The sequence below is a fragment of the Mustela lutreola genome, chromosome 9 (assembly GCF_030435805.1).
Source record: "Mustela lutreola isolate mMusLut2 chromosome 9, mMusLut2.pri, whole genome shotgun sequence".
Classification (NCBI taxonomy): Eukaryota; Metazoa; Chordata; class Mammalia; order Carnivora; family Mustelidae; genus Mustela; species Mustela lutreola.
The window spans coordinates 70,246,309-70,273,076 of NC_081298.1; the positions used below are offsets into that span (position 1 = coordinate 70,246,309).

At 53.2% G+C, this 26,768-nt stretch overlaps 1 protein-coding gene across 3 annotated transcripts in view; it reads right to left on the reverse strand.

The window, feature by feature from the left end:
* FAM178B (family with sequence similarity 178 member B) overlaps positions 1–26,768 on the reverse strand; it is a 111,698-nt gene that overhangs the window by 13,643 nt on the left and 71,287 nt on the right. For 2 of the 3 annotated variants that reach the window (XM_059134661.1, XM_059134662.1), the window contains 4 exons: positions 26,364–26,540; positions 25,996–26,093; positions 12,102–12,189; positions 4,300–4,425 (listed from right to left, as the gene is read on the reverse strand). In XM_059134661.1, coding sequence (XP_058990644.1) covers positions 4,300–4,425; positions 12,102–12,189; positions 25,996–26,093; positions 26,364–26,540 — 489 coding nt within the window. Of the gene's footprint in view, positions 1–4,299; positions 4,426–12,101; positions 12,190–16,017; positions 16,150–25,995; positions 26,094–26,363; positions 26,541–26,768 lie in introns of those variants that run through there. The other variant, XM_059134663.1, reaches the window with a different exon arrangement.

Sequence of the window (26,768 nt, forward strand, 5' to 3'; positions counted from 1 at the left end):
AGAGCATCACTCAAGCGTGGCGTACTCACCCACCCCCATATAAAAACCAACTCCTTACACACGCACTTCTCCAACACACAAGCCATCCCAAGCCTTGGAAGCACAGAGCCAGAGAGCACTCGGTGTGAACGGTGAGGAAGTTGATGGGAGCCACCTGAGGTCCCCAGGCTCAGTCCCACCACTGGCCCCCTGGAGGCGGGGACAGACCATCACAGATACAGAGTCCCCAGTGGGCCCCACACCGTGGGTCCCATGAGGACACTCAGCAGGTTATGTGGGGTACATGCCCCAGAAGACAGGGAGACAGGAACCCAGCTCCTGGTGCCTCAGTGCAGCCCCAACTCTGGGTATGCCCCTTTTGGGACCTCCGTTTTCTTCCCAGATGACGCTTAACTTCCTCAAACGTCCCAGATTTCACCAAACTGGGGGGAAAACTTCCATCCCACTGTAAAGATCCTGGGTCTGTAGACCTTCCGAATCCCCAGGGGGGGAAACATGGGACAAAAAAAGTTCCTTCATTATAGCAAACGGCCTGAGGAAAAGCAAGTAACAACAGGAAAGTGTGGTGAATAGAATATACAATGGTGAGTCCAATAAGACCAAAACATCAAGAACAGCAATAAAAGTGAATAGGCTGAGACTCTGAGATTGGGCAGAATGCAACTGGACAAAATCTGGCCCAAGACAGTTCATGCAAGCCACAACTTCTGGTTTCTGGGTTGGGAGGCTGAGAGGGGCACTTTGAGGAGACGGTAGCAAAGTATGTCCAGTAACACATTTGTCTGCAGGGCCGACAAAAGGACAGGCTCCCACCTGGTGCCCAGGGTCGCACTGGTCTCTTACAGAACAGGATCCAAGGACCCAAGGGAAGCCCTGGGACGCCCACTCTGCAGTCGCCTCCCGCATTAACACATCCTCTCCACCTCTCTCAGCTGAACTCTCAAGGGTCTGTCTCACTCTGACTTAGACGTTTATTCTCCCCCAGGACAGCCCTGCTCAAACCAGGCGAGCACAAGGCCCCCAGCAACCACCAAAGGGCTGAGCAACCATTTCTTTACCAAAAGCACTTGAAAATGCCCAAAGTGTTTTTCTCATCTCGCCAGGAAGATTAGATTAGATTAGATTAGATTCTACACAAGTGCGGCCGTGATTTGCTAGGACACTTGGTGCTCTGACCAGGCTGGGACAGCCAGCTAGTCCAGGCAACCCCCTAACCCCGCCACAGCCTCCCCCCACCCCCCCGGTCCCCCTGCGATCCCGCAGCCAGACCAGCTCGCTGATTTTGTTGTTCTTGGTGGTGAACTTTCCCAGGCAGGAATCTCACTAGCTGTAATCACAAACAATGAGCTGCAACTGGTTCTCTAGTGAGCAGGTAAGGCTTCTGAAGTCAACACAAGATGCTCCAACACAAGATGCTTCCACTATACACCCTCATGGCCATCATGAAAACAAGGACTTCCAGAGATAAGGGGGCTGACACGGAGAGGCTGGTTGGAGGGCATGCAGAGGGAGAGGGTTCTGGAAACAGGGTAAGGAGAGTGGATGGCCCTAATGGAGTGGAAGGAGAGACTTCGGAGAGGGAGAGAGGAACTCAAACTGTGCTTATCTGTGTGTTCATTCATTCACTTATCCGGTGCCCAATATACTGGGGCCGTGGGAGGCCCCCCTGTTGTGCCCACGGTCTAGCTGGGAAGACCCATCAGTAAAGGGTCAACTGCAAAGCCACAGGATCAGTGGGGAGAGAGTCAACCTCTGGGCAAGGGAGAGCAGCTCGCCCAGCCCCCAGGGAGGGCAGGCCAGGGAGGGGAGGAAGGGAGGAGACTGAGCCAAGCCCCCCACACCCCACCCCACCCTGGGGCAAAGGAAGAGGTAGGGAGAGCAGAGGGGGAGGGGGGCCTGGCAGAAGTGTTTATCTGCAGGGCTGGAGGAGGGCTGTCACCCAGCCTCTCACAGGAAATCTCCCAGACAGGGGTAAGCAGGGCCTGGCGGATGGGGCTCAGCACAGCCGCCCCAAGGGCTGGGAAAGCCCTAATTTACTCCAGGCTGGGTTGCCTCGGGCCAAGCTCATTCTGGCCTTAGTTTCCCCACTGCCCCTGGAGAGAAGCAAGGCAAAGACTTTGAGCCCTAGGGATGAAAGGCTCAGTCCCAGCGCAGACCACCACTCCCTGTAAAACAGGGCGGGTGACGCCGCTGCTCTTTTTGGCTGGTGAGTAGCCTGATTTCCTTTGAAGATGAAACGTTCTCTGGCCTAATGAGGAGTCAGTTGGCCAAGGTGGGAGCAGGGTTGGGCTGTGGGAGCCCAGCATCTGCCCCACCTGGCCCCGCCTGGTCACCACCCGCCCAGGGGGGCAGAACGCTTCCCACTGCTGTGCAGACCCCCATGCCTGCACCAGCCCCTCCTTCTCCCCTTCTCCGGGCCAGTGCCCTTGCCCTCCTCTGCTCCTGGCTACCTCCCTGTCAGGCCAGAACCAATCCTAGATGGGCGGGAGAGGTAGCAAAGGCCTTGGAGAACTGCCTTGGCCTCATGTGCCTCCTTCACCGCCCTGGGTGGGGGCCCCCATTCTCGGCTTCTGGGACACCCTGTCAAGCCACCCTGAACCCTCCATGTTTCCAGGCCACAGAGGTCATTTCCAATATGGTAGCTGACCGGGGGACACGGCTTCCTTTACATGCCTGAGAACAGTGCTCAGAATAAAGGACATCCTCAGACCACTTAATCCTCTTCCCTGGGTGTGGAACAGACATTTGCTACCAGATGGGCGCCTAAAAGCAAGGAGCCAAGTGGAGGTCTGTGCCCTGGTGGTCACAGCTCTGCTGGGTGTGGTCACAGGAGTAGCCTCCAAAGTATTTAAAGTGCACAATCTTCACTGGGCAGATCAGCTACAAGCCTTGTTCCCTTCTTTCTCTCCTTTTTCCTCCCCTCAGTCCAGCCTGGGGCCTGCCCACTGCATTCTGCTCAGAGAGACCCTTCCCGCCCATGGACCAAGCCCATCTCTTTTCTAGAGGCCCTGGAATATCCAAACGCAGCCTCTGCACCAGCTCATTTCTCAGGAAGTCGTTGGGAGACAAGAATGGGTTCATGCACATGGCTCGGGCTCTCCTGGGAGGCAGGCGGCTGTCTCGTAAATGCACTAACATTAGGCACAACTCAAAGATAACCTTACCTACACTTTCCAAAAGAGGCACATACACCTGGGATTATCATATCTTCTTAATGGTTCATTTGTGTTCATTAAGTAAATTAATTCATTTATCTGATTTGCAGAGCAATGCCCAAAGGGTGGACTTCTAGATTGTCAACATCCAACCTCCAAGTGAGCTTTTGGAATAACTACTTTCCTAAATTAGAAAGATCTCTATCTCCATTTCTCATCCTCAAGGCCCCAGGGAGAGGGGAGCCCACTGAGATCCACACCTCTCCCCCTGCCCTCCTCACCTCCCAGAGCCAAGCTTGGGGCTCCCACTTTGAAGCCCCTACATCCTACACCACTGCCCCTGCTTGACCTTCACCGCCAGGGTCTACAGTCTTCCCCATTCCAAACCACACGACCTGCAGGCTCGGGGGTACCTCTTTGTCCCTGACTCTTGCCAGAGCTGGGCTTACAGGAGAAATGGGCAATGTCTGGAAAGTCAGTTAAGAGGGCTGGAGGATAGGCGCCTGGGTGGCTCTGTCAGTTAAGTGGCTGATGTCAGCTCAGGTCAAGATCCCAGGGTTCTGGGATCAAACCCCAGCCCCATGTTGGGATCTCTGCTCAGAGGGAACCTGCTTCTCCCTCTTTCTCTGCTCCTCCCCTCTGCCCCCCCTTGTGCTCTCTCTCTCAAGTAAATAAATAAACCTTAAAAAAAAAAAAAAAAGGAACAACTGGGGGAAAAGGTCAAGGGCAAGGGCTCAGCCTCAGTGGCAACCACGAGGAACAGGGAGAAGGCGCCCAGCTCCACTTCCCTCAGCAGCATTTACCTCCTGCATCTCTCTAAATTGTGCTGTGTGGCTCACAGAGCACCCCACGCTAACACATCCCTAACAGACCATAAAGGATGCAGCACAACCCCGGAGCAGGGCCAGGGGGCTGTGCATGCCCAAGCACACAGCGCCCCACTATGCCTCCATGAAGGGCACTAATTACAGGCTCTGCAGGGATGGTGAGCACCTCCTCTCACCAGAGGGAGGCAGCTTGCTGGAATTTTAAGGCCCTGGGGTTTTAGGAGGACTGGCAGCATGAAGGCCCTGCAGGCCGGGCAGCGTGGCCGGCCCTGCCTTCCCTCGAGCCTGGCTGACGCGGGCAGGTGCTGGGTGCTCACCTTGTGGTCTAGCTCAGCACTGGCCTTTGGCTGTTGCTCCTGGCCGGGTGGCAAGGTCACAGAGCCCAGATGCTGCCTGAGAGATGATGGCCTCATGAGACTCAGGAGCTGGCTGAGCAAAAACAGCTGGGAAGGAGAAGAGATGCTGTCATACAGGGGTGGCTGGGATACTGGGGGACCTGGCCGGCACCAGTAGGTCAGAGCATGGGCTCTGGAGCCAGACCACCAGCTACCATGGCCTGGATCCCCCCTCACCAGTATGTTGTGTGGCCTCTTGGAGCCTTAGGGTCCTATCTGCAAAATGGAGACAACAGCACAGCCTCTTCCCAGGACAGGAGAGTCACGCTTGCACATGTGGCCTGGCACAGGCTGAGCCTTCCTTTAAAGGAGTGAACCAAGAAGAGCTCTGTAGGCTGGGGATTTGATCCACTTCCCTGGAGGGAGCCCACAGGCCTGGAAGAATCAAGGCACCCAGAGAGGGCCAGACCCTTCCTGCCCCGAGCTATTGCTTGCTCGAGTCCCTCACTCCCCTGAACTTGCTGTGGGCTTGGAGAGACATACAGAGGAGCAGAGGCTCTGAACCACCAGCCCCCTCTCCTGCCGGCTGCGCTTGCTCCCCATCACTCTGTCTGCCCCCATTTCTCCTCCCCCGCCCTTTTCCTTCCAGGGGATTTTAAAGGAAATCCAAACACTGTATCATTTTACCCATAAAGAGCTTTTCACCGAAAGGGATAAGGATTTCTTTCCCCAGCATGGTCACATTATCATTCTCCTGCCCAGCAAAATTACCAAGAACTCCTTATATGCTCTAACACCACGTTCAGGTTTCTCTGATTGTCTCAAAAGTGTCCTTACTTGTTGTGTTGTTGGAATGGGGACTGCCCACCAGGGCCGCACACTGCGTGTGGTTGTTCCTTGATCTGCTAGCTGTCCCGCCCCCACCCCCCATGTAAACTGCTGACCTTCTCTGAACAAATGGGAGTGCCCCCACCCCTCCCAGGAACAGGGCCCAAGGGAGTCCCGCTGTCTGCAGGAAGCCACTCCTTCTGGCCCAGCCCCTGCACCTGGTTTGTGCAGCCTGGGTTCAGCCCCAACAAGGACCCTTCAGCTGCCCTGGAGCTAACTTGTGGTCAGGACAGAGGCAGGCAGTATGTGGGCCCTTGGCGCCTCTGGGCCCACCTGCCACCCTGGGAGAGTGGGGGATGCAGATGAAGGAGCAGAGACATCGGAGTTCACAGACGCACCATCTTTTTAGATGGAACAGGTGTAGGCTGGCCCAAAGGGTTTAGGCCCAACCCCGGAGCCCAGCTCCCTGCTCTAGCCCAGCCTTGCCCGGCACACCTGGCTTCCTCTCCCTGACTCACCAGAAGACACCTGCTCAGCATCTCAGCCGGCCACAGACTTAGACAGCCCACAAGAGCAGCTGGGCTGAGGTCTAGGAGTCAGGCCTAGGGCCTCTGCTCCTGGAAGGGTGCCAGGGCTTCTTGGCCTCGTGTCTGATCCCTTTAGTAAGGGAGAGGAGGAGGCAGGGAAAGAGAGAAGGTTCCAGGCGAAGACAGGCACCATCTGGAGCTTCCCCCAGACCAGAGCTGTGCCATCTCGCTCAGGCCTTGCAACGCTGAGGATGGTTTCCAAAAGGGCCCTGCCTGCTTGGGGATCACAGCTGTGCAGCCCACGCCCCCAGTAGCTGTCCTCAGGCAGGCAGCCTCGCCCCAGTTAGACCCTCCCTGCTACGGGAGCCCTGGGCGGGGCTGCAACAGCAGCTCGCTGGCTGGCTCGGCTAGCTCCCCTGTTTTTCCTCTCCATGAAAACAGCTTCAGCGGGCCCTGCGCAGCAAGCTGCCGCCTTGATCGCTCACTCTCCTTTGTTTCCAGTTCTGGCAGCCACGCCCCCCGCCACCGGACCAGGGCTTATTTGGACTGTGTGCATCCCAGCAGGGAGGGCCAGGGCCTGACATCGCACCTCCCCCCCTCCCCCCCACCGCTGGGAGCTGTCTCTGCAAACACTCAGCCCATTAGGACAGACACCTCCAGGCAAGAGGCTAAGGATCAGTCAAGAAGGCAGGCCTCCACTGGTTCTGTCTGCCCGGCAGGCAGGAGAAGGCCAGAGAGTTCCAGCCAGGCGGCTGGCCACATGGCTGGTCACTCCTGTGCTCAGGCCCCAGTAGTGCTTCTATCTGCCTAGTGGAGAAGGGCAGGATTTCTTCTTCTTCCTTTTTTTTTTTTTTTTTAAGATTTTTTTCTGTCAGAGAGAGAGCGAATGTGCAAGCAGGGAGAGCAGCAAGCAGAGGGAGAAGGAGGCTCCTTGCTGAGCAAGGAGCCCAATTTGGGACTCGAACCCAGGAACCTGGGATTACAACCTGAGCTGAAAGGCAGACACCTAACCAACTGAGCTACCCAGGTGTCCCAGAAGGCCAGGATCTTAAGTGTCTGTGAGGCTCAGGCAGCCCCACTGTCCCCTGGAGCCCACACCCCGACTGGGCCTTCTGACCAGATGCACGTAGCTGCCCCTGTCCACCGACCAGCCCCAGGCCCCCAGGTCTACACTGCTGCCCATGCCACCCACACCTGCTAATCCCCTTGCCCCCTTTTGGACTTCTGCGTCCACCACATTTACCACTTCCTGAGGCGTTCTGTAATTTACTTGTTTACTATGTTTCTTACTGTCCCCATTCCCTCCCTAGAACATAAGGCCCAAGAGGGCAGTTTTGTTCCCCTGCAGTCCTGGGGGGGTCAAACCCAGCCCCCGGCACATGGTGTATGTTTCATAAGCCTTTGTTCCGTGAATGAATGCAGGGCAGGGCAAGACTGCCTCTCCCTAGGAGATGCACACCCTCTTCCCCTGCACTTCGGCCATTTAAAGCCCATGTCTTCCCAACTCCAAACTGGAAGCCATGGCTTGACAAAGGAGGTTTGCTATGTTGCAAGAGGTGGCCTGGGATAAGCAACAAACTCCCAGCTGGTCTCCAAACCTGATCCACCTGTGTCCTGCTGATCTTGGTAAAGGGCTTCTCCATCCTGCCAAGCTGCATTGGTCCTAGAGCCCTCCTGGTCTCCCTCCTCTCACATCTCCTGTCCCACTGGCTGCTTGGGAAACACACCTAGAGTCCAACCACTTCTCACCACCTTCTCCGCTATCTCCCCAGGCCAAACAATTGTCATCTCTTACCAGAATTATTGCAATCGCCTAAGCCCAACATGTCACCAGAGTAATTTAAAAACACTCTATAAATTAGAGGCACCTTGGTGGCTCAGTTGATTAAGCGTCTGCCTTTGGCCCAGGTCATGATCACAGGGTCCTAGGGTGGAGTCTTGCGTAGGCGCCCTGGTCAGTAGGGAGCCTGGCTCTCCGTCCCCCTTTACCTGCTGCTCTGCCTGCTTGTACTCCCTTTCTCTCTGTCAAATAAACAAATAATTTTTTTTTAAATTCATTTGACAGAGATCACAAGTAGGCAGAGAAACAGGCAGAGAGAGAGAAGGAAGCAGGCTCCCTGCTGAGCAGAAGCCCAGCGCGGGGCTTGATCCCAGGACCTTGAAATCATGACCTGAGCTGAAGGCAGAGACTTTAACACACTGAGCCACCCAGGCGCCCCTAAAATTTTTTTTTTAAGATTATTTGACACAGAGAGAGAGACTGCCAGAGAGGTGACACAAGCAGGGGAAGTGGGAGAGGGAGAAACAGGGAGCCCTGGGGCTCAATCCCAGGACCCTGGGATCATGACCTGAGCCAAAGGCAGACGCTTAATGACTCAGCCACCCAGACACCCCAAATAAATAAAATATATTTTTTTTTCAAAAGATTTTATTTGTTTGACAGAGGGAGAGAAATCACAAGTAGGCAGAGAGGCAGGCAGAGAGAGAGAGGGGCGGAAGCAGGCTCCCTGCGGAGCAGAGAGCCCGATATGGGGCTCGATCCCAGGATCCTGGGATCATGACCCAAGCGGAAAAGGCAGAGGCTTTAACCCACTGAGCCACCCAGGCGCCCCAAATAAAATCTTTTAAAAAATTTTTATAAATTAGGGTGCCTGGGTGGCTCAGTGGGTTAAGCCTCTGCCTTCGGCTCAGGTCATGATCTCAGGGTCCTGGGATCGAGTCCGGAATCAGGCTCTCTGCTCAGCAGGGAGCCTGCTTCTCTCCTCTCTCTCTGCCTGCCTCTCGGCTTACTTGTGATCTCTGTCAAATAAATAAATAAAATCTTAAAAAATAATAATAATAATTCTATAAATTAGATTTTGTTTCTCTTATCAAAACTTCCCAGTGGCTCTCCACTTTGGCATGAACACAAAGCCACTATCATGGCCCAGAGATGCTGGTGGATTGAGTCCCCACTTACTTGTCTGACCTCAACTTCTACTACTCCATCCTCAGTCTTCTGCCAGCCACAGTGGCTTCTGTTTTTCCTCCAACCTAAAAGAACTCTATCTGCCCACTTGCTATTCTCCTGAGAAACCTGCCTGACTTTTTTAGTTCTGTGCAGAAATGTCTCCATCTCCCAACATTCCCTCTCCTCTTTATCTGGCTTTATTTTGCTCCAGAGCCCTTATCATCATCTGGTATGGCAAACATTTACTTTTTTCTTGGCGCCTGTGTCTGTCCGTTTGCCCCTAGACTGAATTTCACAAGGCAGGGACTAATTTCTGTTCAGAACTGTATCTTCAGTGCTCTGAGTAGGGTCTAGAGCACATTGGTGCATGAAGCTAAAACCCTACTGTTTCTGGGATATTGCCAGGATTCCCAAGGACAACAGCAAGCGGCCTGACCCAAGGCTTTCCTGGAAAATGCGGGCCTTGTGGGGAGGGGCTTATATCCTGACCACCTACAGAAGTCTCATTCCTTAAATTCTAGTTCTTTAGCTCTTGCTGGTAGGGCCTCTGACTTCAGCCTGAGACAGAGCCAAGCCATCCAAGGGTCAGGGACTCCTCCTGCCCAGCGGTGTGTCCTGAGAGGCCTCTGCCCAGGCACTCACCCCAGAACCTCTCCTAGACGAGTCAATTCTCAATCCCTGGGGTCCCCTTCATAGTCAATCAATTGATAAGGTTTATCAAGTATTTACACATCAATGAAGGAAGTAGAAACCGCAGCCCCTGTCCTTCTAGCCGCCACTTTGGAATAAAGCTCAAGGGACTAGCAGGGCACCTTCAGCAGGAAGTGGCCGGCATGGTCTGGGCTCACCATAGTGAGAGCAGAGGAAGGGGCTGAAGTTGCAGAGACGCCCAAGGACCCTGCAGTTGAATCCTAGCTCCACGGCTTTCCTGCCGTATGACCCTGAGAAGTTTCCTAACAGCGCCTGCCTCAGTTTCCCCATCTGTGAAAAATGTCTGATGGTAACAGTCCTCACTGCTGGGGACTGCTATGAGAGGTAAGCTCTGAGAACAGCCCCGGCACACAGCCCATGCTAGGCAGAATGTTAGCTCCCACCACTTCGGTTGGAATGTGATACAAACAGGGAGGTCAGGGCACAGAGCTGTGCGCAGGGAGAGCAGGGCTGGCCCACAACAAGGACTGGGAAGAGCAGTGGCGTGGGCAGGGCAGGCCGCATAGAGAAGCTGGGAGAGGGGGCGTTGTAGGCTTTCACGTGGGTGGCTATTGGGGCCACAGTGGTGGCCCTCAGAAGGCGAATATCCATCTGACAGGCCAGACTGGAAAGGGGACTCCCTACAGCCCAGAGACCTGGGAGGTGCTGGCAGCAGCCCCAAGCCCGCAGTGGAGATGGGGGAAGCACACAGGGAGGGTCGCAGGCAGGCCCCGGCTGGTCCTTCTTCTCCCAGAGCCCCAGGAGGCTGCTGCAGCCAGGCTGCTGCAGCCATGCACGGCATGCACCGGCCCCCAGCAGACTCTCCTCTGGGCAACACAGGCACTGACTCAGCCTCCTAGACCTGGCTCAGGACACCTTCTCTGGAAGCCACTTCACTGCCCTCGAGCAGTGTTAGTCACTGCAACCTCAGCCCACCTTGCTCACACCCTGTCTTCGGAGGCCTGGTCCTGGATGCAGAGCCTGGCATTGAGCCAGGCACACAGGCAATGCTTAGTTGGGCTCTCCTGAATAGATGGGTGCGGTGGGCATGCGGGTGACTAGTATGGCTGGAGAGCCCTGGAGCTAGGCAGGGCTGGGCCCCAGAAGCTGGGAGCTCCCAGGCCCTGATGCTTGAGCCCCTCTCTGGTGGCGGCCAAACACTGCAGCGGGGCAGCCGTCCCGACCCTCCACCTGCAGCTGGCCCTGCCTTTCCTGATAGCGACGCTCTGGCCTTTCCCCTCGCTCTGACCCCGTGCTCTGTTCTTGGGGCTCACTGACCCCCAGAGCCCTCTGGGACCAGGCGGTCTTGTCTGTCTGCTATGTCTCCCTCCCCCACCTCTCCCCAGGGAAGAGGGAACTTCCTCTTGCACACTCCAAGGGCTCAACCTCAGGCTCGTTCACTCCACAAGCACACCTGGAGTCCCTGTATGTCAGGCACTATGCTAGGTGCAGACGGGCAGTGATGAATAGGAAGGATTTTGTCCTTGCACTCAAGGAGCTGCAGCCGGTGTGTGTGTGTGTGTGTACACAGACCCGGACCCAATAAATAAGAAAATGTCAGGAGATAAACCATTTAATACAGGGTGATGTGCCAGGGACTTTGGCTTGGGTGGTTAGGAAAGGCCTCTGAATGGAGGTGACATTTCAGCAGGAACGGGAATGACAAGAAGCTCCAGCTGGGCTAAGTCCTTCGAGAAAGTATTTACGGCAAAGAGGGCAGCGGGGGCAAAAGCCAGGCCAAGCCCACTAGGAAAAGCCAACACAACCAGTCAGCTTTCTGAGCTCCCGCTCTGCAATCCCAGCACTGCAAACTCAGCAATATTGTCCAGCCTGCCCCAGGATGTGCCAGAACGATCTCTCAGCGCTCTGGGCAAGGGGTGACGCAGGTTTCCCAAGTACACTTCTACAAGCAGAGACACACAGCCCTTCACAGGGACTGCCTTGTCCCCCTTGTGCTGCTGAGTTGGAGGGATTGGTGGTACCCAGCAACTATTCTGGGATCCCAGGAAGCTTCTAGGGGGAGAGGGTGACAGCATGCTCAGCCTCCCCATCATCTACCCTTGGCTGGCTGGGACCCACGCCTGCGCCCAGGGCCCCAAGCTGCAAAGGCTGTGGTCAGAGTTTTCTGGAGAGAAGGGGGGTGGGGAAAGAAGACAAAGCTCTACTTTTCTTGCTGCCCCAAGAATGTCTAACACTGGAAAAGGAGAGGCACTAGGAGTGAGTAATTTTAAGGGCATAGGGTTTGTTTTCACTTGCACTGTTTTTTTTCCCCACCTATAAGAAGTAATATAAGCAGGGACGGGGAAGGAGAGAATGGGAATTAGCACTGAATGGGTATGGAGTTTTTACTTGAGAGGGTGAAAAAAAATATGGTGGTGTTGATGGCTACACAGCATTGTGAATGGACTCAGAGCCACTGAACTGAACACTTCGAATGGTTGAACTTTGCACTTAAAATTGTCATGATGGTTAAAAAAAAACAGCAAAAAATGTTAAAACGGTAAATGTTCTGTTATGCATATTTTACCACAACTAAAAAAAAAAAAGCAAAAACAAGCGACACATGCTAACCCCTCACTGCTCCAGCCTCAGCGCCTAGCACACAGTAGGCATACAAATCAGTAATTGCTGAATGAGTAAAAAAATCACCCTCAACTTGGCTCTCTTGGCCTGAGGCTCCCAACCTTTGAGAAAAACCACAAGAGCAGGCAGGCCTTGGCAGGAGCCCTCTGCTCATCCACAGACTTCCTGGGCTGAGGGGATGCTGCGCAGCGGAAGCCAAGACTCACCTGGGCCTTCTCTTGCCAGAGAGGAAACGTCTCTTGCTGGTCCAGCATCTGGGCAATGACCAGGAGGCTGAGCTGGCTTCGAAGCTGCCTGTGAGGGAAGGAGCGAGAAGGACAAAGGGTGGGACCCTCTGCGAGTGAGTGGGCTGGAGGCGCACACAGGGGCCTCATGGGAGAGGCGTGCTGTCTGGAGGACTTTGCCCTGTTCTTCTGGTTTATAGTATTTATCATGTATTTTATTTTATTTTATTTTATTATTATTATTTTTTAAAGATTTTATTTATTTATTTGACAGAGAGAGATCACAAGCAGGCAGAGAGGCAGGCAGAGAGAGAGGAGGAAGCAGGCTCCCTGCTGAGCAGAGAGCCCGATGCGGGCCTCGATCTCAGGACCCTGAGATCATGACCTGAGCTGAAGGCAGCGGCTTAACCCATTGAGCCACCCAGGCGCTCCTATCATGTATTTTAGAAGCAATAAAAATGACAGTAGAATTGAAAAATGAGCAAAAGGAAAAAAAAAATTAAAGTCACTGGTAATTCCAGAGGCTGGCTCAGCAGTGTTTTTCTTCTGAGTTGGTCTTTCTGAGTATCTATGCTTATCTGAGGATACACAGAAATAAGGAACATTCAATTACTTTTGCAAGATCTTGGCCTTTTCTGTCCTTTGCAGCATTAGAATCTTTCAGCCCACGTAGGATAGGCTGAAAAGGTACCTAGGGTAGGGTAGTGGAAAGTGGGGCTAAACTTTGTCTTTTTTTTTTCTACCCAGCATCAACTTTCCTTTAGAGAAGCTGCTCAGCCAGGGTGGGCCCAGGAGTCAGGCATGGCCCATCAGAGTCGGAGTGACTGAGCCACTTAGAGGTGCCCTGGTTGTAATTATCATCAGAGCGTGTACCTGTCCAGCAGGGCCACTTATCTGACAGGAAGCAATCCTACACCTGCTGGTGACCATCCTGCCTCCCTGTGGGAGAGCCTGGAGGATGAAGCAAATAGAGACTGAGGACAGGGACAGAGCTCTGACAATACCTAGAGCCTAGAGCCTGCTGTGCCTGAAGCCCCCAGCCCCTGGACCATTCAGTAGGTCATTTGGCCATGTGGGCCAATAAAGTGCCTTTGGCTTCAGTCAGTTTGGGCTGGGCTTCTGAGTCTAGCACCAGCTTTTTTTTTTTTTTAAGATTTTATTTATTTATTTGACAGAGATCACAAGTAGGCAGAAAGGCAGGCAGAGAAAGAGAGCAGGCTCCCCACTGAGCAGAGAGCCAGATGCGGGGCTCAATCCCAGGACCCTGGGATCATGACCTGAGCCAAAGGAAGGTGCCCCTAGCACTAGTCTTAACTGATTCACTCATGGGGCTAGTATCTCTTCTCTTTGGGACTCAAGACCTCTGATGGGGATTTCAGATGTTCATGTTCAGGGCTCTGATTTCCACAGGTCCTTGAGGACTAGAGTGAGCAGAAAGAGAAAAGAGGAGGGGGGTGGAGACCAGAGGATGACACTGGGGCGGCAGTGATTGAGGAGGCTGGGTGATGGGAAGAAAGGTTGAGGGCCTCTCCTTTGCCCAAGCTCCGTGCCATAGCTCATCTCTACCAAGAAGGTCATGTCTCTCTTGCATCTCCATACACAGTGGTTCCCCACGGGCAGAAGACGTCAGCCCCTGGCATGGACCTTGATGTGGTCACAGTCCCTGGTTTCTGCATCAGAAATCAGAGCCGCCATCAGCAGAAGCAAAGGAGAGATCCCGAAGCCAGAGGAAACAGAAGGAACCTGAAGGAAGACACTTGGGCTGGAACCAGCTCCTCAGAGGAGACATGCCCTCAGGTCACAGCACTGCTGAGACGATGCCCACAGCCGCTCTCCCCCGTGTTCCTGGAATGACGGCACAAGGAACTGAAAGACCGGACATTGGGAACAGCCTGCTACAGGCAGCACTGGGAAATGCTAAGCAAGTACTTTGGGGAGGCAGGATCCAGTCTGGCCACTTCCAGGCTTGGTGGTCCAGTCTCCACGGCAACTTCCCCAGAGCAGGGCCTGCTGCTGCCCAGGCCTCACATGACGGAGGCAACTGGGGTAGGAATGGGGAACTGGGGTAGGAACTGGGGTAGGAAGGGCTCCTCGATGTCGCTGTGGGGCTGGACAGGCTAGTACCGCAACCAGAGGCCTTACTGATGTTCTCAGCACTTTGTCAAGAAAATCAGCAAAGCAACAGATGAAAAAGAGAAAAAAAAGCACCAGCAGGCAGTACCACCATACATCAGAAAGGAGAACCTGAGAAAGGGGGCAATGCACTGGGGGTGGTGTGGGCCGCAGAGACGCTCACATCCAGCCGGTGGGAATTCGAACTGTATATCCACTTCGAGACACTGCTTGGCAAGATCAACAAAAGATGAACTTGTGCTCACCCCATGACCTAGCAATCCTCCTCCTCGGTACCTACGCATGCACATGTCTTCATGCACACATAAGACAGAAGTGCACTTTAAATACACCGTTAGAAGGCATATCCTGGTTGGGCGCTATTGATACAATTCAATCCTCCTCGTAATGACAGGGAGCTAAAATGACACCCAAAGTCCCAGATGATCTTCACAGTGTCACGCCAAAGAAGCCTGATTCAAAAGAATACATGTGCACGATTCAATTCCTATGAAGTACAAAAATGGCCAAAGAGCAGCTGTTGGCAGCCTGGGTAGTAGTAATGGCTGGGAGTGACCAGCAGGTTCTGCTCCTGTTGCCTTTCTTGCTCTAAGTGCTGGTTTCACACGTGTTCCCCTTGTGGCCATCCGCTGAGCCACGTGCCTATGAGCTGGGTTCTGTTTTGCTTGTAGGCTGTAGTTCAATAAAACTATTATGCAGAGAAGAAATTCAGGTGGAGGGGGAGACAGGATTGCCAGATTTAGCCAGGAAGAATATAGAATGCCCAGTTAAATGTGATTTCTTACGGATAAACAAAGAGTCATTTTCTTACCATATGTCTGACCCCCCCTACCCTGCAACCACACCCCATGCAATGTTTGTATTTTATCTGGCAACCCAGGGAGGGGCCAACCATCCCTGATCCATTTTTGATCAGGAAGACCTGACATTAACCAGCACGGGGCCCGCCAGGACCCTGTCTCCCTTTAGCCTTGATCCCTTTCTGCGGAGCACCTCAGCATCCCCCCCACCTGACCTTCTGAGAGCTGCCGAGAGACAGCCTCCTTTAGCGGCATGGCGTAGAAAACAGGAGTCCCTCATCATCCCCCACACCAGACCCCTGCGAGCGTGGCCAGACCCTCGCCCCTCAGGGGGAGCCCCACCTTCCCTTTTGTACCTGAGCCCTGGCCACACGGCACACGGGCACACCCCGCATGGCTTCCATCTCATTGGCAGCCAGGACCTGCTCTCCAGCTGTTCCCCGGGAGCCCCAGCAGCAGCTGGCCCCAGAGCACAGTGGGAGGTAAGCGGCCCCTCTGTGCTGTTGCTCCAAAGCTAACTTGTAGTCAGAGTCAGAAGTTCTGCATCTGGGCTTCATTAATCTGAAACCCAGGCCTGTGTGGGAGCTCCTTTACCCTGCACAGGGTGGGGAGGGGCCCAACCTGAGGGTGGGGGTGCTGGCAGGCCAGTGGAGCAGAGCTGGGGTGGTTCCAGAAGGGAAGAGGCAGGCTGGGTGGGTCGGGACAGGGCTGCAGTCCAGAAAAGAAGAAAAGCACCAGAAAAAGCACCGGGTGAATGGATGAAAAGGAACCCACATCTGAGGGTGGCATGCTCCCCATCGCTGTCCCCGCCTGCCCACTGCCTTTCATTATGACAGCCCCCCTGTCTTTAAAACACAGGCTCCTGCGCTCTCAGTTCACACTGGGACACAGGGACTGGGGACAGGATTGCTTTTTAATTTTGAAGGGGATCTTACTCTACGGAGGAGAAAAACGCAAAGACTCACCCCAAATAACACCCAAACTGTTCAGTGGGCAAGCAAAGGGGTCCTGAGGGCCCAGCTGAGGTTGGCCAGGGGCTCTTCCTCTCCTAGAAGCTGCCTGACCCCACCCAGCAAGGCCTCCCCGGAACTCAAACCAGACGGACAAAGGAGGATGCAGAAGGGACTGGAGCCATCCCAGCCACTGTCATATAAGGAAACGAGCTCCAGCTCTGTAAGCTCACACCAGGCCAGGCCTCCGCTTTAGCCCTGCCACCCTCCCCACTTCTCCAGCCCCCCTCCTCCCATGGGCCTCTGTAAGATCAGGACACTGGATTAGCGCTCAGAGGAGCCTAAGGCACTTCGAAACCTGGAAATGACTTTTCCAAATCCACAGCAAAGCTGGGAAGTGGAACACAGGCCCTCTGCTTCCCAGCCTCCAGCCTTCCCTCTAGCTCCTGCAAGGGGCAGCCCAGCCAGGCGCCGGGCACCCCACGAGAACTCAGAGGAGGGCAAAGGCACTAACCAGTGTGGGCCGCTAGGGCCTTGGGACATCTACCGGTCAGCGTGGCCCCTCTGGTGCCCCTTGCCTTCACTTGTTCAGAAGGGAACCAGGCCCTGCCAGAGCTGAACTACCCTAAAAGGCCATCAGGCATCTGGCCAAAGGCGTGAACTGCCTTTTCCATGTCTCTAGGGCAGTTCAGGAAGCAACAACAGTGGCCTGTTTCGCTGTGGAAGGGCTGCCCAACAGCCTGCCTTAGGACATCTGCCCGTGTCTCTCCCAGGGACTGTCCACGCTGCCTCTCAGGCATCACGGCCCCCCATCATGAAGCTGACTTCCACATCCCCCATTCCCCCAGTCCTTCACTTGAAGCCTACCCACACCTGAGCATATAGTGCCCAGGCAGGGAGAACCAGGGTCCCGGGCTCGGAGCTCAGGGCAATCCCCTTGGGAGTCCGCCCCGTCATCCACATACATGTTGGGACCCTTTTAAGTGTGGGCATGCACAGTGCATTCAGGAAGACACAGCCACAGATCCTTACGGGGGACCACCACATGGCAACGTGAAGGATCCGTCCACAGCAGCTCACTTCTCTGTGGATGAAGCCACAAAGTGTCGCCGCTATGCCGAGGAACCCAGATACGAGAAAGAACACTGTACACGGCCGCATTTACGCCCGGGGTTTAAAAACAGGCAAAACGAAGCTATGGGATGGGAGTCAGGGACGGGGTTTTCGTTGTAGAGAGAATGCCTGTGATGGGCTCGAGGGAGTTTCTGGGGAGCAGGTGATGGTCTGCCCTGACATACAGCAGTAGTTACACAGATGGTCCCCTTCACAGAGAGCACTGAGTAGCCCCCTCTGATGCAACCTTTCCCGCAAGTATATTATACAAATAAAGAGATTACTGCTGTTCAGTAAATAAAGTTCAGACAGATGATTACAACCCAACGCCTATCCTCTTTACCATCCTGCTTCCCTCTTTCTTTCTTTTCCGTATGATGAGGAAATCCGTAGTACCTCAGGCTTAGAACACATCTTCAAAGTCACCCCATCTAGGCGGCGCCTGACTGGCTCAGTTGGTAGAGCATATGACTCTTGATTTCAGGGTTGTAAGTCATGAGTTCAAGCCCCATGGTGGGGGTAGAGCTTACTTTAAAAAAAAAGTCACACCATCTCATGACCGCAGATTTGTCCGTCTAATCCATCCTGTCACATACTTGAGGGAGGTAGCCGTCATTTCCCACAACTATCTCTTCTCTCTGTATGCGGCACCCATACTTTTCTCTCTCTCAGAATCTTTTTGCCACTGTGGGTTGGGTCCTCTGAAGGTCCTGGGGCCTGTCAACATTCTCGTCATTGAGGTGCTCCAAGCTGGCCCTGAGGCTCCTTTTCCTGGCTGCCCCCGCCATGTGACGCAGTTCACAGACTGAGCCCAAAGTCTCTCTCACACGTCTTGCTGTCAAATCCCATTTCCCAGATCCTCTTGTTAGTTGTGCAGCTGGGTCTCTCGTTTCCTCTCAGACTGTCATTATGGTTTGTTGAGATCTGGGATCTTCCGTTCTCTGTCAGCTGTATTCAGGTCATGTGTGAGTCTGACTATTGTTCCATTAATGGCCTCGGTGGAGACACTGGGTCTTCCCTGACCAACCTGTCAGTTAAGACAAGACTCTGGGTGCCTGGACTCTGCTGGCCAGCCGCACCTGACCACGAGGAGCCCAGCTACTTCAGTATCAATCACCCAGCCCACACTTCTCACCTTGTCCTCAGGATTGGATGGTAGTCTGTAACAAGCGCCTTATAAAAAACCAGACAGCCCTCTCCAGAGTACTATTCTGGCTGGCCTGTCAAAACATAAATGAGGCTAGTCTGGTATGATTTATTCTTAGGAATCCTAGAAAGCAGAGCTTCCTTTGCTGTGTATGTGCTGGCAAACCATCCCTGGGGAATGAGTTGGGGGGCACCTCAAGCCCGCCGTGCTCCTTCTGCACCCTCCCTCCCCACTTCTGGAGGTCTCTGTGAACTCGAGGGACCCTGTCTGCTCCTCTCCCAGGACTGACAGGGGACACCCTTGTACCACAGGGGACTTAACCCTCTGCACCCCCTTCAGCACAGCAGGAGACCGCCCCTGCTGTCTCCTCCTGTGCTGTCTTAGGCTTCAATTCCCTTTGATCAATAGTGGAGTCCTGATGAAAGATTATGCCCCTCGACAAAGAGAAGAGAAGCAAAATAGAAATTATGTAGTGTTGTTCTCTCTTCATCAGGGTCAATATTTCACTGCCAGCCTTAAACAGCATTCCTTGCTTCATAAACAACTACGCGAAAGTCCCTCCTCTGGGCCTCCGTGTTCCCCACTGGGTCTAACACTGGTCTGTGCCGTTTGTCCATCTGCCTTGTTTCTGCGTCCTACTTTCCATCTTCTGCATCTTTCAAAATCCGAGATCATGCTTGAACTCTGGCTGCAGTCCCTGTGACCTTCAGATACTTCCCCCTTTTGCCTTACTGGGTTCATCTGCAATCTGCATTCAAAGTGTGACCACACCCCATCTCTGAGCCTGCCTGAGCCATCTTTCTGTTTGAAATTGGCTACTAAAAACCCAACTCTATGCTCTTTGAGATTTGCTGTCCAGAAGCAATTGCTTCACGAGCACGTGCAAGAGTCCCTCCTCAGTGCCAGGCTCCAAGGCCCCCCGGGAACAAAGTCACAGCTCCTCCCTCACGAAGCTCACAGCCCAAGGGGTGAGCCAAGGGTGCTGACAATCAATGCCTGTATCAAGAGGTTTCTCAGGAGAGTTGCCTTGGTCTGAGCCTCATCTTGAGGGCGAGGAAATCCAGGCAAAGAGGAGGAGAGGGATAAGGGAAGATAGAACTGATGCTGAGAGGCTCTGAGACAAATCCTGAGTTAGGGTGGCAGGAGCAGGGGAGCCTGCCAAGGACGCTGGGCAGGAGGATAAGGTAGGATTGGAAAAGAAGGCACAGAGGCCTAGTATGCCACTGTTTGAATTTCATCCTGAGGACCAAAGCCTGAGGGATTTTAATAGAGAAAAAGAAGGACTTGGCCAGCTGTGCATCTTAAGGGAGGTGATAACTGCTGGACACTGCAAGCATGGGTCAGATGGAGGACAGCCTGGAGGAGGTGGCAGTCCAGGGGGTAGATTTACGTAGATGCCAGAGCTGGAACTGTGGGAGGGTAATGGGAGAGGTGGCTATTGTTGGGGAGGAGGAGTTGGAGGGGGACAGGAGGTGACCCCAGACTCCCAGGCTTCAGGCAGTAGGCAGGTGCTGATACCTGGAGATACCAGGAGAAGGTGGTCCTCCTTGGAAGGTGGTGACTTCTATTCCGCACATGCTAAACCAGAAATACTTGTCTATGCAGATCTGGCGCTTAGCAGAAAAATCTGGCCAAAGGTATTGACTTGGGAGCCCCTGGCATGTGCCTGGAGCTGCAGCCATGGAGAGGAAGAGATAGTGTCTCCCAGGTCGAGTTTCCCAAGAGGTGGACTCTGAAGCAGAGGGGAGCATGCTGGGAGAAGGGGAGACAGGTGTTCTTGGGATGACCTCCTACAGGGAAGAAGGAAGCAGGTATGTGCCAAAGGGAAAAGCCTGGCTGAAACGCAGTCACAGCAAAGCGCTTTGGCTGACCCTGCAAGGACCTCTGGGGCTGGCAAAGTCCTTCAGAGACATCCCAGATCGAGACATCCCAGGCCTTTCTGCCCCCAGCACTGGGCTGTTCCTAAGGAAGGCACCTAACGTCAGATAAGGGGATGGTGTTCAGCAAAGGGAATTCCTGGGGTAGGCTGGCAGGGTGACACTCCATAGCCGGGGAGGAGGCACCAGATCCTGAAGCGGGACCATATGGACAGAGCACCGCAGTGCCCAGCCTGGAAAGCTCCCCAGACTGCGCAGAGGGACCACAGGGGAGGCACTGGGGCAGAATTCCTGGGCAAACTGAGGCTTGAGGAGCTATGGAGAAAGGAACTGGGTGACGGCAACTGAGAAGGATGGGCCAAAGAAGGGGAGGGGAGTCGGGCAGGAGAATGATACTGTGTAGCCAAGGAAGAAAATGATAAGATTATTCCTGGGGAAAGTCCAGTAGGTCAGGGGTGATAACGCTGTTTGGCTAGAGTGCCAGATGAGGTGCGTCTCCTCTACTCCTAGCTCTTTAGGTCACTCCTACCACCCCTTACATGCGTACCCACTCATAAAGGCAAGGCAGATCCTCTTCAGCTATAACCCCTCACTCTCCTGGCCTCATCAGGACCCACTTTTTCTTTGTTGTCCTCTCAGCTCCAGCATGGCCTCTCGACCCCTGGACCTAATCTTCATCTTGCCTCTTGTCCCTCTGGATTTTGAGACCTTCTAAAATTTGGATGGTTTTTGAACCATGGCTGCCTCCTTCTAGAATGTTCTGGCCTTGCCCACCCCCAGAGCCTGAGATGTCTGTTTTCTCAGGTGAGAACTCTGTCCAACACTCTGAGCTCTGAAGAATCCACCATGTGTCCAGGGTGGGCAGGGTTCGGGGTGCCTGTTTTGGATGAATGGAGTAAAGGGAGACCAGGGAAGGGAAGCTTAGAGGGGCAGGAGGGGCTGGAGGAGGGGGTCAGCAGCAGAACGGCTATCCTAAGGTGGGAGACACACGAATGCATGTATTTGCAGAGGAAGAGACACCAGCGACTAAAAAGTGAAAGGGATAGGAATAAGGGGCGTCTGCAGAAGGTTTGGAAGGGGCAGGACTGCTGGGGTCCTGAGTATGGGAGGTGGGGCCAGGAGAAAAGCAAGGAGGTGAGTTGTGGGATCACTTGGTGTATGGGTGGCTGGCACTCAGACAGTAGAGAAAGAAGGGGCAGAGCCGTTTGCTGAGGTAGAGATTTCAGCAGTGGGAAACAGGGTGACATCCAGAATCCACTGAGGGCCACAGGAGGCTGGCCAGCCATTCAGTCGGTCCTGGTCAGCCAGAAGGGATCAGGGGACCACGTAGGGACAGGCCACATGTGGTGGCACATAGCAAAGGAACTGTGGTGGTGCAAGGAGTCAGGACATGAAGGCAGCAGAGGCAGATGGACTGGGAGACAATGAACTGGTTGTTTAGGGCCCGCACCAAAAGATGCATCAATAGGCGTTGGGGGCATGACTCCCCGCTAAGGTGTAGCCCTTGGTCCTGCCCAGAGGGGAGTGAGCAGCCCCACCCCAGCAGCTTGGAACACAAAGGAAAATGAGAAGGACTTGGGGAATACTATGGGGTGCCTGCACGTGCCATGGCCCTTATTCCCAGGGTGCAAAGATCTGAAGCCTCTGAAGTCCACCTTCTCCCCTGGACTCTTGCACTTGGACTTGGGGAGTCAGCTGCTCCTTGCTGGCCAGAATCTGGCTGATCCGGCAGCCTGCTCAAGCTGGTTTCATCTTCCCCTCTACTTTGGAGGCTGCAGTTTAAACAGCATCCCCGGGATATTTAATAAACATTCGCAGGTGGTGAAGGAGGCGGTCCTAGAGCCTGCGCACATCAGCTTTTGGTGGAGTGAGAACCCTCAGCTTCTGTCCTCCCGCTAAAGGGGCTCCTGGAAGTGGCTGCAGGGCTTCACTCAGAACATACACTGGAGACCCTGCACAGAGGCTGGAAGGGCAAGCCCCCCCAACGCCTGCCTGTCCCCCCTCCCCCAGCTCCCTGGAGCTACCCCAGAGGGGCCAGAGTCCCCAGAGAGACTCTCTTCCAAGGGAAAGTTCCCACTGGCCTCATTTCAAACAGTCTGCTCTTGTATTTACTTTCATTTCTCTCGGTCGAGCTCAAGTGTGCCTTCAATTTACAGTGCCTCCCTGAAATCTCGGTCACCAAGGTCGGGGGGGGGGGGGGAGGTGCTTCACACAAATGCTGGTGGAAGTTCTTGCTTTGTGCTTAGCCAGTCAGTAGATGAAGAATGTGACAGAATGTACAACAGTACGCCCTCCTTCCTGGGGTCAGTCTGGGCACTGAGCCCAGTGGGGCAGCCACCAACCAGGGCAGAACAGGCCGCCAACAAGCTCCTCCAACATGGCCACCACAGGGAGCATGGGCTGGGGAGTGGGGGTTGGCTGGTAAAGGACCACAGCGAGACTGTAAAAAAGAATTAGAAGCGCTTTCTGACCCCATTTGGAACGACTGCCAAAACATACCTTGAAATGAAAAGAAGGGCGAGGAGAACAGGCACAAGAAGCCCGGAGGGGAAATGGAGGCAAGCTAGGTGGCTGGTAGGGGGAGGGGCACATTTCCAGTAAGTACTCCTGGTGTGTTTTGAATTTTGTTCTATTTGAATGTTTTATCTATTTAGAAAAGTAAGATAAAGTTTCTAGACAGATAGAGAAATAAATAATACCCATCCCTCTTTCTTAGCAAGGAGTGTGGCAGGAATTATCACCCTAGTGGATGTGTCTATTTGAAAGTGAGGTGATGTGTCTGTATGAAATTGAGGTGTGTGGCAGGAATTATCACCCTAGTTGAACTGACTGGGGGCCTCAGTCAGTTAAGCATCTGCTTTGGGCTCTGCTCATGATTCAGGGTCCTGAGATCGGGCCCTGTGTCAGCCTTTCTGCTCAACGGTGAGTCTGAATCTCCCTTTCCTTCTCCCTCTGTGATCCCTCTCACTCTCTTTCAGATAAATAAAATCGTTAAAAAAAAAAAAAAGTGAGACCAGAGTGTTCCATTATATTCACGCCTGGCATTTAAGGAACATTTAGTCAGGGTGCTGGAGTTACAAAGACATCCTGGAAAGAATGGATCCTTGGAATCAACTGTACTCGATTAACAGATGAACGGCATCATAAATTTAGGATATGTTGAAGGGAGTCTCAAATCTGCTAGGAAAGGTGGATTATGAAGAGAGAAAAAAAAAAAAGGTTGGTGTTGACCTCGCTGGCTCTTCAGAGGTGGAAAAAATAAAGTTACATCCTCATCTCTTATCTTCAAAGAATAGATTCCAGATGGGATTAAGGACCAATAGTAACAAAGTTAACGTAAGCACTGAGAGAAAGTGAACATAGTATTTTTGTGATCTTGGGATGGGGAAGGCTTTTCTTTTCAACACAGCTTCAGTGAGAATCAATTCTCTATACCATCCACATAACTCTTCTGTAAAGCAACATCTATTCTAAAATAAAACTTAGAAAAACCCAAAACCTCAGTTCAACGAAAGATATCACACACGGTTTAAAAAGGATGTGCAAAAAAAAAAAAAAAAAGGTATATACACTTAGAAGAAAATACAGTGCTGAAACATATAGAATAAGCAACTACCAATATGTTAATAAGATTAACGCCCTACAGAAAAATGGGCAAGAAGTATCAAGATATAATTTACAATAAGAGAAACACAAAAGGCCAATGAACATATAAAAAGATTCTCAACTTCACTGGGAGTCCGAGAAATAAAAATCAAAACCACAGGATCACATTTTTCACTTACCAGATTGACTAAAACTTAAGAACAAAACTGAGAATGCACAGTGGAGAATCAGACATTTTCATGTCCATTGGCGGTATTATGAATTAATACAGCTTTTGTTAGAGGCCAAATTTTAAATGTATATACCTTAGGACTGCAATTTCACTTCAAAGAGTTTATCCTATAGAAATATTTACATAGATGTACAAAGCGTGTACCCTGGTTGTATGTATACCTAGGAACACTACACGGCTATGAAAATTAATGAGGTTCATCATACACATACATATATGTATGTAGACATACACATACATGTATATATAAATACATGAAAGTGAGACTGACAGGGGCTCCTGGCTCATTCGGTAGAGCAAGCAACTCTTGATCTCAGGGTGGTGAGCTCAAGCACCATGTTGGGCATGGAGCCTACTTTAAAAGAAAAAGAAAGGAAGAAAGGAAGATAAGCAAGTACCAATAATGTGGCCTGTCGGGAGCACGTTGGAAATTGGGGTGGAACAACATGGGCCCTGGAGGTTTGGACTTGGCCTGAAGTAAGGCAGACACACGATAATCCCATATATCCATTGAGCAGACAGACTTCGAGGGGGGAGACAGAATGCCACTGCCAACATCCATCCAGGTGAGAGATGGGTCATGAAAGCAGGAGCAGGTGGGACAGAGGTGACTGAGACCCAGACAGGGATCTGTTTTCACTGAGCTAACATGGACAGGCAACCACAAACAGGATTTGGGATTTGGAACTCAGAATGGACAGGATTTAGGATGAACGGGCATAACGGACTGGGGATGGGAGAGACCTCTGAACCTACAATTTCTGACTCTGCAACACAGCGGACTAGCTGTTTGGGGCTGAGCAGGGAGCCTGGAGGCAGAGGTCAGCTTCTTCCGATCCTATGGCAAGACTTCCCACATGTCTGGGCTTAATGCAGATGGCACCCACTGAGGCACTGCTTTAGTGTTCACACCTAAAGGCCTCAGACAGAGTTTCTGGAAGCCCAGTTCTTTCAAATAAAGAGCAACAACTCCCTTTCAGGACTGTGGAGAGGCCTCCTCTCTTTATTCACAGACAAGAGACTGAATCAGGACTGAAGCTCAGCATGACTGCACCCACTGGGTCCTGGGATATAGGTCTGAATGGAGTGCCCAGCCTGCTTCCAGAAGCTGCCTCTGGGGAGGGAGGTGCAGGGGAATGGTCCCCGTGGATAGGGTTACCGAGGAGGTGGCTGTGAAGCCTGGGAGGCTGGGGGTCTTCCTGAAAGGTCCTAGGATGGGCCCGGTTGCAAGGGTGAGGAGGGCCATCATTCTAAGTGAAAAGAGAGGATTGATGAGGAATGGTCTGCTCTGGGAAGGGCAAGGAATTCACTTTGGCTGTAGCCTATAAAATGGGGGAAGGAAGGAGGGGAGGAGAGACTGGGTGGAGCCAGGTCCAGTGACTGGGTCTCACCCTTGGGGGAGCAGAGCGCTGAGTTCATTCACCTCGTTCATTCATTTGAAAAGGATGAACAGACTGCCAAGAGCCCGTCAGGTACTATTCTAGATGCTGGGAGATATGGCAGTGACTCCACTAAGGGACCTGCTCTCCTGGAGGTAACATGGAGGAAAGGCACCAAAAACAAGGAACAAACAGTAAGATAAATTTCTGGCAGCAAGCCAGGCTGTGCAGAAAACAAAGCAGAATGATGAGTTGAGGGTTTGGGAGAGGGGTGGGGGAGGAGGGATTAGGGGACACAATGCAACTGAGGTCTGAGGGACAAGAAGGAACCCTCTACCAAGGGCTGGCAAGCGCAGGCAGTGGGAAGGAAGGGGGGGGCGTTGCTGCAGTCAGAAGCTAATTGTATAAGGCAATTGTTTTGCTAATAAGACCATGTTAAGAAAATTAGGCTTTTTTCCTTTCGTAATGAACTCATTAGTGAGTTGTATTTTTAGTTCCTTCTCCTGGGTGTTAGAGATCAGGCAGGAGGGGGAGGTTTGTTGGGACTGATGGGGAGGATTATGGACCCCCACACCCCACCGTGTCCCAGGGGAAGGGATGAGCTTCAGAGGGAGGAGGCAGGGGTGGAGCAGTACCCACCTGCTCCGAGAGGTCACGTCCATGAAGAACTGCACGAGGGCCAGCAGGTTGTGGTGGTGATCTGACACCTTGCTCAGGGTACAGCACAGTGGCTGGAGCTGTGGGGACGGCAGGAAGCAAGGTGGGCTGCAGGAGGGCACGCCTTCCACCCTTTGCCCTCTTAGGGTGGAAGCCAGAGACTAAGGGGCAAGGGGGGTGGCGGTCACAGAGGCCAGGGACTGGTGAGAATGTTCCCTGGCCTCCTGGTGACCTCCAAGCCTGCTATTCCCATGTGCGACTTCAGTCCCTAGTGACGAGGCTGTGGGAGGAGGCTCAGGACATTAAAGAGGAGGCTAGGGCTTGGGCTTTGGCTTGGGGGTTCATGGTACCTGCCCGGGCCACTCATGGATGTTCTCCAGGAGCAGAAGCAGAAGCTGCTGAAGATCGGTCTTGGGTACCAGGCGGAGCCCCACATCTAGGCCAGCTCGGCACAGGAGCTCAATCAGGCCCAAGAGCTCCCCATCAGTGTAGGCCGTTGGCTGGGCTAGGGCACACAGTGCCAGGAACTGGAGCGGAGAGAGAGCTAGGACAGGGAGGGCCTCCCTTGGGGGCCCAGCAGGGCAGGAGGGGATGGCTCTGTGAGCCCCGTGTCTGGGCTGTGCAGTGGCTGAGAAAAACAAGCAGCGAAGCCCAGAGTCAAGCCCCCCATGGGGTACTCGGGTGGCAGGCCCAGTCGTGGGGACTGTGGGCTTTCGATTGCATCAGTCCTGGCACCCGCCATGTGCTCAGTGGTA